The 13437-nt window shown below is 50.2% G+C and overlaps 1 protein-coding gene across 8 annotated transcripts in view; it reads left to right on the top strand.

The window, feature by feature from the left end:
• Positions 1-13437, top strand: part of huwe1 (HECT, UBA and WWE domain containing E3 ubiquitin protein ligase 1) — a 269110-nt gene that overhangs the window by 141046 nt on the left and 114627 nt on the right. For 7 of the 8 annotated variants that reach the window (XM_041179576.1, XM_041179574.1, XM_041179575.1 and 4 more), the window contains 8 exons: positions 259-386; positions 650-731; positions 1544-1720; positions 3725-3911; positions 6651-7003; positions 8179-8374; positions 10853-11020; positions 12395-12540. In XM_041179576.1, the coding sequence (XP_041035510.1) occupies positions 259-386; positions 650-731; positions 1544-1720; positions 3725-3911; positions 6651-7003; positions 8179-8374; positions 10853-11020; positions 12395-12540 (1437 nt within the window). The remainder of the gene's footprint in view (positions 1-258; positions 387-649; positions 732-1543; positions 1721-3724; positions 3912-6650; positions 7004-8178; positions 8375-10852; positions 11021-12394; positions 12541-13437) is intronic. The other variant, XM_041179571.1, reaches the window with a different exon arrangement.

Below are 13437 nucleotides of genomic sequence, written 5' to 3'. Positions count from 1 at the left end.
ATAGATTAGGAGGAATTTGTAAGGTATTTGCGAATGCCTTAAGATGGGCCAAGTGGACTTCGAGTCGTAATTGTCTCGTGAAAGTGGTGGCGGGGCAGTGGGGGTGCATCCAAATGGTGTGAAATCTGCCAGAGACTTGTTAAATGTCGAGACCTGGCCGCCTTGAAAGCTGGTGCTGCTCCTGCATATGGTTTGTCAATCCGCCTCCAACCCCACTGCTGACCGTGTGCGTGTCTTTATTTCTGCCACCCCCCACAGGAACTCAAGCTGACTTGCGCCAGGATTGTGGAGACGAGTGGCATACTGGGCGTCTTGATCAAGTTGCTGGAGGTGGCGCAGCCTTGTCTCCAGGCTGCCAAGGAACAGAAGGACGTGCACACACCCAAGTAAGTAGCTCAGCTGGTCAGGGAGGTGGTGTGGCCTTGGGGTGGAGGGGGGTAAGGGTGTAAAATGTGCAGTGTAATCTGTTCTTTGCTACAGTCTGGTCAATTTCCTCTGCTCAGACTGCCTGAAATAATCTGATGATCACGTATCTTCCCCAAAAGTGTTTGTATATTTTGGGTTTTCTGATTTTTGACCCATGCCTGGCTTTTGTTTGAGATCAAAGCCCTAATGTGGAATCCTGCTTTATATTTCTTCCCCTGTTCAGGTGGATTACTCCTGTCCTGCTGCTGATTGATTTCTACGAAAAGATGTCCGTGTCCTCCAAGAGGAGAGCACAGATGAACAAGGTGACTACTGAATTTTTCGAACGCAAGCGATACTGCTGGACTTTGTTTAAACTTCGGCCAGTTAACCATTGTTATCCAGGTTGAAAATAAGTTACCAGGATAATTTCCTTTATTCTTTCTTGGGATGTGGGTGTCGCTGGCGTTGGATGCCATTCCTAATTTTCCTTGAACGGAGTGACTTGCTAGGGCCATTTCAGAGGGCAGTTCAGAGTCAAACACATTGCTGTGGGTCTGGAGCCACATATAGGCCAGACCGGGTAAGGACGGCAGATTTCCTTCCCTAAAGGACATCAGTGAACCAGATGGGTTTTTACAACAATCGATGATAGTTTTATGGTTGCCAATCCCAGATTTATAATTGAATTTAAATTTCACCAGCTGCCATGGTGGGCTTTGAACTTGTCCCCAGAGCATTAGCCTGGGCCTCTGGATCACTAGTCCAGTGAAATCACAACTCATCACCAGTTAGCTGTGGTTGGCTCTGTTTGTGAGCCTGCATCTGTGATAGGGAAAGGCCGTTAAACTGTCTGGAGCTCATGTAATGTCAACGTGTCTACCGATCAGAGTCCACATGCCAAGCAATCAGCACTCTCTTCTCATGAAGTATACTTTGTTGTTGCCTTTGCATTTGGTATTCTTGCAAATTGTCCTGATAAGTGCAAGACGAAAAGCTTCGACAATGTGTTTTTTTTTCCAACAATACTCAAGTTCTGTACTACCAAATAACTATTTATGATGGTGCACCTTCAGACAAAAGTATGATTTAATAATAGCGCAGTCTAAGCTTATAACCTGTCACATTTCTCCTGCAGTATCTGCAGCCAACTGGGAATAACTGGAGGTGGTTTGATGATCGATCAGGGCGTTGGTGCAGTTACAGCGCGAGCAACAACAGCACCATCGACGCGGCCTGGAGGGCAGGAGAGACCAGTGTGCGGTTTACGGCCGGCCGGAGGAGATACACCGTGCAGTTCAACACCATGGTGCAGGTAATGAGACACGCTGTCTGTCGCCAGCTGCCTTTGTAACTCGACTGTTGCCCGTAAAGAAAAGGTGAATCTGCGGCACTGCCCGTCCACTCAAACTGGTGAAGTGGCAGGTTTCGGGCGAGTGGCAGTGGAGAGCGATCAAGAAGCGGAGTGGCTAATGGGCAGTGGAGGCTCTTTCCTCTGGTGGGGTGTCCAGAACAAGGGGGTGTGGTGGTAACCTTAAAATTGAGGCCAGGCTGTTCAGGGTGATGTCAGGTTGTAACTCTTTCCCCACAAAGGGGAGTGGAAATCGGGGACTCTTTCTCCACCTCCCCCCCCACCACCACCACCACCACCTCAAAAAAACTTGAGGTTAGAAGTCAATTGGAAATTGCAAAACTTGAGATTTTTGTTGAGTAAGGAGTTGATCTAATCGAATGGTGTGACAGGTTCGAGAGCCTGCGTGGCCCCCTCCTGTTTGAAAGGGTGAGGTGGTGCAGGCGTTTGAGAGATGGCTACGTGGGTATGGTCAAGTGAGGGGGGATGGGTGGGCAGAGTGGCCTGGACATCTGTGAGTGGTGCGAGTGCAGGGTTTTTGGAAGGAGTTGGCAACACTGCAGCCACAATGTCGTGTTGCGCGTAGTCTTGGCAATCGTTGCTCTTTTTTTTGATCTAAGGAAAGTAAATATTGCACAAGGGTGTCGTTGATCTGGAGTCACATTGGGGCAGGGGGGTGGGGGAGTGCGGTGATGTGTGATGAGATGTGGAATGGGGGCGAGAGCGGAGCCTGCCCGTCTTCTCTGCCTCGTGGCCTTTGAGTCACTATGTGGCATGTCAAAACAGAACTGAGAGTTACAGCTCCTCAGGAAAGAGTGAACAAACTTGGGAGTCTCTTGAGAAGTGGCCTAATCTAGATCTTTAAGGTGGATGTAGAAAGATGTCTCCACATGTGTAGGTAGCTAAATCAGAGGTGTCAATATAAATTAGCCGCCGATAGCCTTACTCGGGGAATTTTGGAGAAACTTCTCTACCCGGGGGCAAGAATGTGCAAGCCACTACCATGGGGCGTGGTTGGGGTGAATGGTATAGATCTATTTAAGGGGAAGCTGGATAAACGCAAGGCGAAATGAATAGAAGGATATGGGGATCCAGGGAGATGGGGATGGAAGGAGGCTCATGTGGAGCAGAAACACCCATCTCGACCAGTTGGGGGTGAATAACCTGTTTCTGTGCTGCACATTCCACACACTTCTGCTTGCCAATGCCACCTCCAATTAATGTTCCCTAAATTTATTTATTTTTTACATTCTTTCATGGCATTTGGGTGTCACTGGTGAGGCCAGCATTTGTTGCCCATGAACTGAATGGCTTGCTGAGGGCCATTTCAGAGGGGCAGTTAAGAGTCAACCACATTGCTGTGGGTCTGGAGTCACATGGAGGCCAGACCGGGTAAGGGCGGCAGATTTCCTTCCCTAAAGGACATACGTTGGTGAATTAGTGATACCCTCCGTAGTGGTGACCATGACAAATATCTTTCAATTCCAGTTTATCAATTGAATTTAAATTCCACCGTCTGCCGTGGCGGGATTTGAACCCGTGTCCCCAGGCTGTTAGCCTGACCCTCTGGAACACTAGCCCAGTGACATTGCCACTGCGCCGCCGCCAGCTCCCCATGGCCTTTGAGACGGTGGTGGTGAGCCGTCACCTTGAACCACTGCAGTCCCGTGTGGTGTAGGAACACCCACAGTGCTGTTGGGGAGAGTGTTCCAGGATTTTGACTCCGACGGTGAAGGAACGGCCGATACAGTTCCAAGTCAGGATGGCGAGTGGCTCGGAGGGGAACTTTTGCAGGTGGTGGCGTTCCTATCAAAATGCTGACCGTTTGTCACAGGGTCCTTTTGCGTCACCTGCGGAAGCCTTTTCTAAGGCTGCTGTAACCCGCACACTGTAAGATGTGTTGGTGCCTTCAGCTGCAGGCCTTTGTAATGCCGCTGTAACCCGACATTCTTTCTCTCCTGTTTTCAGGTAAATGAAGAGACTGGAAACCGGCGGCCGGTGATGTTGACTTTACAGCGCCTGCCCCGGAAGGAACCCAACTGCAAAAGCAGCAGCTCCCAATTCGTGCAGGACCTGGAGAAAACCCTGGAGGAGGGGAAGGAGCCCGAGCCCGAACCTGAGCCAGAAGCCAAACCCAAGGAAGAGAAAGCCAGCGGTATGAACCCGAATTAAAACTCCTTCCTTCCTTCGTATGGCAAGGGTCAGAGCACTTTCAGTTCCAAAGCAGCTTTCATCAACCTCAAAGCTTTCAGAGATGGTCATTGGTGTTAAATTGATTGAAGCAACCAGTTCCCAAGAGGATTGGAACTAATTGCTCAACAGTGAAACTCTGATCAAAGGGCCGAGGGGCCGGCTCCTGTTCCTAATTCTTATGTTTGTATCGTCAGGCCCCCCCCCACCCCCTTTCTCATCATCTGACCTGGGTTTATAAAAGACTGAGCCACCTTTATTTCAGCAAGGTTTTGAACAAGGTGCCCAGTACTTTCTAATTTTCATCTGAGGGTTATGTGCTGACTGAGATGAGTGATACGATTTGGATAAAAGCAAAATACTGCGGAGGCCGGAAATGAGAAATAAAAATAGAAACAGAAAATCCTGGAAAAGCTCAGGTCTGGCAGCATCTGTGGATGATTTGGAGAATGTTTCCCTGTATCGTTTTTAAGTATAGGTAACGTGTAGGTTTTTAAAAATTCATTCATGGGATGTGGGCGTCACTGGCGAGGCCAGCATTTATTGTCCATCCCTAATTGCCCTTTGAGAAGGTGGTGGTGAGCCGCCCCCTTGAACTGCTGCAGTCCGTGTGGTGTAGGTACACCCACAGCGCTGTTAGGGAGGGAGTTGCAGGATTTTGACCCAGCGACAGTGAAGGGACGGCCGATATATTTCGAAGTCAGGATGGTCCGTGGCTCGGAGGGGAACTTCCAGGTGGTGGTGTTCCCATGCATCTGCAGCCCTTGTTTTAAGTGGTAGAGATGGCAGCTTTGGGCAGTGCTGTCGAAGGAGCCCTGACGAGTTGCTGCAGTGTATATTGTTGATGGTACACATTGTGCGCGGTGGTGGAGGGAGGGAATGTTTAAGGTTATTGGTGGTGTGCCGATCAAGGGGCTGGTTTGTCCTCGACACTGCCGAGCTTCATGAGTGTAGTTGAAGCTGCACTCATCCTGACTTGTGTCTCTTAGATGGTGGAAAGGCCTTGGGGAATCAGTAGGTGAGTCGGTCACTGCAGATGATCCAGCTTTTGACCTGGTCTTGTCACCACGTCATTTATTCTAAATTTCTGGTCAAAGACAGCTCCCAGGATGGTGTAGGGGGTTTTGGCAGTGGTAATGCCGTTGACTGTCAGGGGAGGTGGTTAGATTTTTCTCTTGTTGGAGATGGTCATTGTCTGGCACTTATGTGACGCAAATGTAACTTGCCACTTACCACCACCACCACCTGGACGATCGCCTCCGAGTCACTCACCACCCTGACTTGGAAATATATTGACCATTCCTTCACTGTCACTGGGTGAAAATCCTGGAACTCCCTCCCTAACAGCACAGTGGGGCGTACCTGCACCACACGGGACCACAGCAGTTCAAGAAGGCGGCTCACCACCACCACCTCCTTGAGGGCAATTAGGGACGGACAATAAATGCTGGGCCCAGCCAGCGAAACCCACACCCTGTGAATGAATGGAAAAAAAAAAGTCCAAGCCAGAATGTTGTCCAGGTCTTGCTGCGTTTAGATGCAGACTGCTTCGGCATCTGAGGAGCCGCGAATGGTGCTGAGGGTTGTGCAGTTATTTTTAAAAGTTTCTATAATGTATTGATTTCCTACAAGACCCAATATAAGAGGTAACCAGTACAGTAGAAGCCATGAGCCAAGAAGCAGGTTTGTAATCCAGCCCATCTATCCAGGGACGTGACCAGAAAATCCCGGCCGACGCACCCATTGCTGGGACTGGGAGAGCTTCACCATCAGAGCCGCTGTCTTTCAGACTGAACCATTAAACCTCGTCTTCCGCCTGGAGGTACAAGATCCCAAGATCCATTTCATAGATGAGCAGGGGGAGCTCTCCCTGGTTGTCTAGGACAACTATTTATCCTTCAATTATAACGCTCAAAAATAAAAATCTGGTCATTTCTGTTTGTGGGGCCTTTTGCAAACACAAGAAATAGGAGGAATAGACCATTCGGCCCTTCGAACCTGCTTTCCCACATTCAATAAGATCATGGCTGCTCTGACTGTGGCCTCAATCCCACTTTCCTGCCCCCACCGACTCCCTTGTCGACCAAAAGACCTGTCTAACTCGGCCTTGAATATATTCAATGAGCCAGCCTCCGCTGCTCTCTTGGGGAGAGAATTCCACAGATTTAATGACTCCCTGAGAGAAGAAATTCCTCCTCATCCCCGTCTTCCCTGAAACTGTTCTAGATTCCCCCACGAGGGGAAACATCCTCGTAGCATCTGCTGCCATCAGAATCTGATATGATTCAATAAGATCACTTCTCAGCCTTCTAAACTCCAATGGGTACAGGGCCCAACCTGCTCAACCTTTCCTCATACAACAAACCCCCTTCATCCCAGGGATCAGCGGAGTGAACCTTCTCTGAACGGCCTCTAATGCAAGTGTATCCCTCCTTCAGTAAGGAGACCAAAATTGTACACAGTGCTCCAGATACAGTCTAAAATGGCTATTTCCTACATTATAGCAGTGACTACACTTCAGAACTCCTTAATTTGTTGCCAAATGCCAAGGATGTGAGAGGTGCTATATAAATGCCCATTCTTTATTGTACTCCTTGGAGAGAGCTTGTTAAGTGAGAATTTGCAGCATCTGAATATTTGGTTTCAGGCGCCCCAGTTAGCCCTCGTAGCATTAATTTTAATACTTTTTTTTTTATAACTAAAGATGTGGAACCTGTTCCCGAGACCACAGCGGAGAAGGAACCGAGGGAAGAAGTGAAAGCGAGCGACATAGTGATCCAGGGACTGTCGGAGGAGCAGATGGCAGTGCTGATCCGGTCGTGCGTCAGCATGATCAGCGTGCCGGTGGACCCCGACACGCTGCACGCCACGCTGCGGCTCTGCCTGCGCCTGACCCGCGAGCACAAGTGCGCCCTGATGTTCGCGGAGCTCGGCAGCACCCGCATGATCCTGAACCTGACGCAGGGCTCCGGCTTCAACGGCTTCACGCCGCTGGTCACGCTGCTCTTCCGGCACGTGATCGAGGATCCCTGCACGCTCAAACACACCATGGAAAAGGTATACCTGACAGGAGACTTCCCCCCCACCCACCCCTGCTCCCCTACCCTCCTTGGATTACACTGCGCCACTCTTGCCTGTGGAGCTTGTGTGGGAAGGAGCGCGACTTGGTTTGCGGGTTAGATGCTGGGCGAGGTGACCCAACACAGACTTCCCACCCCCGTGCCCTTTCCATCACGAAGACCTCTTACTTCCACCCCCACAATATCACTCGACTTGTCTCCTTTCCCGCGTCAGCCAATCCCTCAGCTGAAACCCACGTCCGTGCCTTTGTTACCGCCAGGCTACTCCAGCCGTCCCCTGGCCCAGCCCACCATAGTCCACCCCTCGAGCTCCGACAAAATGTCGCTCTGTGTACATCTGACTCGCGCCAAGTCCTGTTCACCCATCACGCCTCTGCTCGCTGACCGACATTGGTTCCCAGTCTAGTAATGCCACTTTTTTAAAAAAAGTTTTAAACCCTTGTTCTCAAGTCTATACAAGGCCTGACCTTCCCCCACGCCCCCAAATCTCTCTCCGCCTCCAGCCCATACAAACTTCCGAGATTCTCCGCGCTGCTCCAAGTTCCACCTGTTGTGCCAATCCATTTCCCGTTGCTACAGCATTGGTGGCTGTGCCTGCACTTGCCTGGGGCATTAAGCTCTGAAATTCCCTAAACCTCTCCGTCTCTTACCCCCACCACACTCTCTCTCACCCCACCGCTCTCGCCCTCACGCTTTGCACCGCTCTCGCCCCCCCCCCCCCCCCCCCCCCGCCACCCCAGGTGTCTCTGCTGTCAGTTCCATGACCACTGGGACTGAAAAGATAACTGGAGGGATGTTGTGGTGAATGCAAATGAAGGTGCCGGATCGCTAGGATCCCGAGGGAAGCAAGGGAAGGAATGATGGGTGGCGCTAACTAATGCTTGACGGTTACTCAGCGGGGAGAGGGGAATTTTGGTGAAGAGGTGTTGGAGTGTGGCAATTGGTACTCTTGGTGTGTCAGCCTTGCCTGGCCTCGATGCTGTGTCACTCCCACTCTCACTCACTCACACACACACACACACACACACACACACGCACACGCACACACCCACCCCCAAGAGCCCTTTTTTCTTGGCTTCACTTAATTTTGCGGCGAAAAGCTGTGCCAGTTTTATCAGACGGTCATTCACTGCTCTTCCCTCCGTTTTTCAGGTGGTGCGTTCGGCTGCTACCAGTGGGGCAGGCAGCACGACCTCTGGCGTGGTGTCCGGGAGCCTGGGCTCCAGAGAGATTAACTACATCCTGAGAGTCCTGGGACCAGCTGCCTGCAGGAACCCTGAGATATTCACCGAGGTGGCAAAGAACTGTATAAGGATAGCCCTGCCTGCACCCCGTGGCAATGGGACCGGTAGGTTAACACCAACACAGCACAATGTTTTAACGTCCCAGAAATTGAGGTGTGTATGTCAGTCACTGGAGATAAAATTCAGCCCCAACCTCTCAAACAAAATCTTCCCTTGCAAGCGCTGCAAATTGTCCCTGTCCCAGAGCGTCAAACAGTAACACTTAGGTAGTGCTCACATGGGATACGGTGGTGCAGTAGTCATGTCACTGGACTGTAATCGAGTGGACCAGGCTAATACTTTGAGGACACACATTCAAATCCCACCACGGCAGCTGGCGAGGTTGAAAGGCAGCCTCGGTGCTGGTGACCATGAAACCATCATCGATTGTTGTAAAAACCCATTTGGTTCGCTAATGTCCCCTTAGGGAAGGAAATCTGCCGCCCTTACCCGGTCTGGCCTACATGTGATTCCAGACCCCACAGCAACGTGGTTACGCTCTTATTGAATAGAATCGTAGAATAGTTACAGCACAGAAGGAGGCCATTCAGCCCTCCATGTCGGTGTCAGCTCCTCTCAAGAACTGCTCAGTTCGTCCCACTTGCCTGCCTTTTCCAGGTCATCCTGCAGTATGTTTTCTCTTCAGATGATTATCCAATTCCCTTCTGAGAGTCACAATTGAAGCTGCTGCCACTGCATTCTCTGAAATCCATGGACTTTCCTCATGTTGCTCTTGCTTCCTTTGCCAGTCAACTTGAATCAGGACCCTCCGGCTCTCCCCACTCCCGTCAACGGAAACAGTTTCTCCCTATCTTAGTCTGCCCAGACCTTGAGCACCTCTACCAATCTCCTCTCAGCTTTCTCTTTAAAGAGATTTGCTAGTCTAACCTTGTGACTGAAGCCTCATCCTGGAATTATCTTTCCCTGCATCCTCTCTCATGCCTCCACTAACTGCCCCTCTGAAGTGGCCTTGGCGAGGCACTCCGTTCAAGGGGGAAATTAGGGATGGGCAATAAATGCCTGCCTTGCCAGCGGCGCCCACATTCCATGAAACATCGTTACCATTCTTTAATAAAAGCAAGATGCTGGAGATCTGAAATAAAGATAGAAAGTGCTGGCAAGGCTCATTAGGCCTGGCAGCATCTGTGGAGAGAGAAACCGAGTTAGTGCTTCAACTCAACATGACTCTTCTGACGTGAAGGTAGGCAGAAATATAGAATCATACGGTGCAGAGAGAGGCCATTTGGCCCATCGTGCTTGGGCTGGATTTTTAAAAAAGAAACAGAGGGGAAAAAAAAAACCAGCCCCTCGTTTTAATCCCGTTTTCCAGCACCTGGTCTGTAGCTTTGCAGGTTACAGCACTTCCAGGTACCTTTCAAATGAGTTGAGCATTTCAGCCTCAACCACCAACTCAGGCAGTGAATTCCAGATGCCCACTTCCCTCTGGGTATAATAGCTTTTCCTCATGTCCCCTCTAATCCTTCTACCAATCACCTTAAACCTGTGCCCCTGGCAATTGACCCCTCAGTTAGGGGAAACAGGCCTTTCCTGCCTACCCTACCTGGGCCCCTCATAATTTTGTACACCTCAATTAGGTCACTCACGAGCGTCCTCTGCTTTAAGGGAAACAACCCCAGCCTATCCAATCTTTCCCCATAACTGCAATTTTCAAGCCCTGGCAACATTCTTGTAAATCTCCTCTGTAATCTCTGCAGAGCAATTATATCAGAGTTATTCAAAAGAAATGTGATGGGTTTTATGTTGTTGATGATGGCGGGGGAGGTAGAACAAAGAGAAGGTCAGGGATAGGCGAGAGGGCAGGAGAGATTAAATAACAAAGATGTCGTGGAACACGAGCAAATGGAGTAGTAATAGCTGTTGTAAAGAAACAAAGCATTGGTCCAGAGTGAGTGTTAATGGCAGAATAATGAACAGCTTTGTGCGAAAGCAGCATGAAAACAAGATACAGACTGGCACTTGGCAAAAGAAAATATCAAAATGGAGGACAGAGTTCATGGACTGAAGTTGTTGAACTCAATGTTGAGTTCTTTAGTTGAGTTGGCGGTCACTTTGTTTTTCACTCTACCAAGCTAAATTCCACAGGTGATTAATGAAACTACCATTGATTGTCCAAAAAACCCATCCCGTTCACTAATACCCTTTAGGGAAGGGAACCTGCCATCCTAACCCTATCTGGCCTGCATGTGACTCCAGACCCACAGCAATGTGGTTAACTCTTAACTGCCCTCTGAAATGGCCCTAGCAAGTCACTCAGTTCAAGGGCAGTTAGAAATGGGCAACAAACGTTGGCCTTGCCAGTGACGCCCACATTCCATGAAAGAATAAATGTCAGCTTTAAAATTAACTCGGTGAAATAAGTTCTGAAGAAACCGTGTATGCGTGTTCTTAGATTTCTGGACACTCGGGTAATCAAGGGACATAAAAATAAGGTGGGAAAATGGAGTTAGTCCAGATATATTATTTAACCTCTGGTCTTTAGCCCTTTTTTTTTTTAAAAGCATCTTTGCTCTTTGTCCTTGCAGCCTCTGACGATGAATTTGAGAATTTGCGTATCAAGGGCCCCAACGCTGTGCAGTTGGTGAAAACGACACCAGTGAAGCCCTCGCCCCTCCCTACGATTCCTGACACCATCAAGGAAGTTATCTATGACATGTTGAATGCGCTGTCAGCATACCACGCTCCCGATGAGGGTATGTCCTGTTGCCGTTGTTGGAAGGAAAATTGTTTTTAAGCCCAAGAGCACCTAGCGCGTGCAGTCAGGCAGGAGCTCCCGAGGGCTGGCTCGGTGGAAGCACCAGGCAAGGGTTGCCCTGCTTGGAGCTGGGGAGAATAAAAGGCATGTCGTTTGTAAATCAGTAGAGGAGTAAACCTGTTTCCCTCACTAGGCAAAATAAAATACCGTAAAAGGAGGAACGGTTGAAGCATCGAGTGGCTCTCCTTTGCGTTTGTGTGACTTGCCCTCGGCTGTGGGCATGGTGGTCTCAGTGTAGCTGTCGCTGTCACACTTGCACCGTGCGTTTCACCCTCACTAGTGCGGGTCTGACTCTGGTCTCCTGCGCAGTGAATTAAGCTTGTGGCTGCCCACTTTGAAAGATCATTCGGCCAAAGCCCAGGTGTCTGCTGCTTCATTTGAAGCTGGTGCAAGCGCTGTTAGGTTGGCGGATGGGTAGAATTGCAGTCCGCAGCGTTGCATCGAATGATAAACCTGTCGTCACATGACATCTGATGGCCTTTTGCAAGTGTCCCCCGTGCCTAACGTGTACAGAGTTACAGCATGGTGTTGGTGTCGCATGGGGATATCTCGCTGCCGTTTTATTTAATGCCCACAGACAGCAGCCAGACGAATGACCAGCTGAGCGTTGGCCAAGATATCGGGGGTACTCCCTGCCTATTTCCTCTTCAAGTGGCTATTTGACATCGCCACCTGCATCGGGTTTAGAGCCGCGTATGGCACTGCCCACAATGTGGCACTCCCTTGGCCACTGCCATCTAGGCCAAGATTGTCCTTTCATATAAGAGATATTGGTTTTTTTTTTAATTAACTTGACTTTCGATTGCGGCCATGTAAAGAACCTGGGAGTGTGGCCAGGTGGTTTTGACTTTGCTTTGCATTCACCGGGTGTGGCTGTTGCTGGCAGGGCCAACGTTTAGTACCCATCCCTATTTGCCTTTGATACGTTGATGGTGGTGGACGCAGCTTGAACCGCTGCTTTCAGTATGGTGAAGGTACTTGCTCAGGCACTGTTAATTGGCACGACATAAGATTTTGACCCAGCAGCAGTAGAGGAATGTGCAGGACTGGCTGAGAGAGATTTCGGGCCCCAGTGTGCCCACTGCCCCCTGTCCTTGTGGGTGGTGAAGGTGGCGGGTTTGGAAGCCGCCAGCTACACTGGGTCATCCCAAGCCAGTGTTAATCTGTCCCGCCTCCGGTTAGCTTCTGCGATTGAGGTGTGATTCAGCGCTTGCGGAGCAGTGTGGTTGTCGGCAGGCAAGTTGTGCTTGAAACAGGAGCCGTTTGGATTTACAGAATGTGCTTTTCTCTCTCCCCTTGCCACTGACTGTAGCAGAGAAGGTTGAGGTGAAGCTGGTGAGTGTGAATCAGGAGCTGAGCCAGCTGCTGCAGGACGTGGGAGATGACATGTACCAGCAGTACCGCTCGCTGACACGGCAGGGCAGTGACTTCGATTCACAGCAGAGTTTCACCATCAATGTGAGTAACCCTGGGATTGGGATGGGCTGGGCCACGGAGTGAAGGGAAATGGGAAGGATTCAGAGTGCCAGGGGAAGCAGTGCGCAAACGTGCTGATTGCCAGGCATATTTCTAAAGCAACTTGCACATGATCAGGATAGGGATATACTTGGGAGAGAGACCAGGGAAGGTCACTGAGGACAGTATGGGGGACGTACACCGAATCTTTTGGGTGCAGGTCAATGGCTTGCATAATAATGGGGTACAGTATTGGTGGGGACAGGTCTATCACTGTATAACTTTGGCAGGGGCGCATCTGTCACTATGTCACACTGGGGCACATTACTGGTGGGGATGAGTCTATCATTGTAACACGGGTGCAGTATTGGTGGGGACGGGTCTGTCGCTGTTTAACACTGGGGTACAATATGGGTGGGGGCGAGTCTGTCACTATAACATTGGGGTACAGTACTGGGGGGGACGGGTCTGTCACTATAGCATTGGGGTATAGTACTGGTGGGGACGGGTCTGTCACTGAATAACACTGGGGCACAGTACTGGTGGGGACAGGTCTGTCACTGTATAACACTGGGCTACAATACTGGTGGGGAGGGGTCTGTCACTGTATAACACTGGGCTACAGTACTGGTGGGGACGGGTCTGTCACTGTATAACAGGGTACAGTACTGGTGGGGACGGGTCTGTTACTGTATAACACTGGGATACAGTACTGGTGGGGACAGGTCTGTCACTATAACACTGGGGTACAGTACTGGTGGGGACAGGTCTGTCACTATATAACACTGGGGTACAGTACTGGTGGGGACGGCTCTGTTACTGTATAACACTGGGGTACAGTACTGGTGGGGACGGGTCTGTCACTATAACACTGGGGTACAGTACTGGTGGGGACGGGTC

The sequence above is a fragment of the Carcharodon carcharias genome, chromosome 35 (assembly GCF_017639515.1).
Source record: "Carcharodon carcharias isolate sCarCar2 chromosome 35, sCarCar2.pri, whole genome shotgun sequence".
NCBI lineage: Eukaryota > Metazoa > Chordata > Chondrichthyes > Lamniformes > Lamnidae > Carcharodon > Carcharodon carcharias.
Note: the sequence above shows the minus strand (reverse complement) of the source record. Positions and strands in the feature narration are given on the sequence as shown.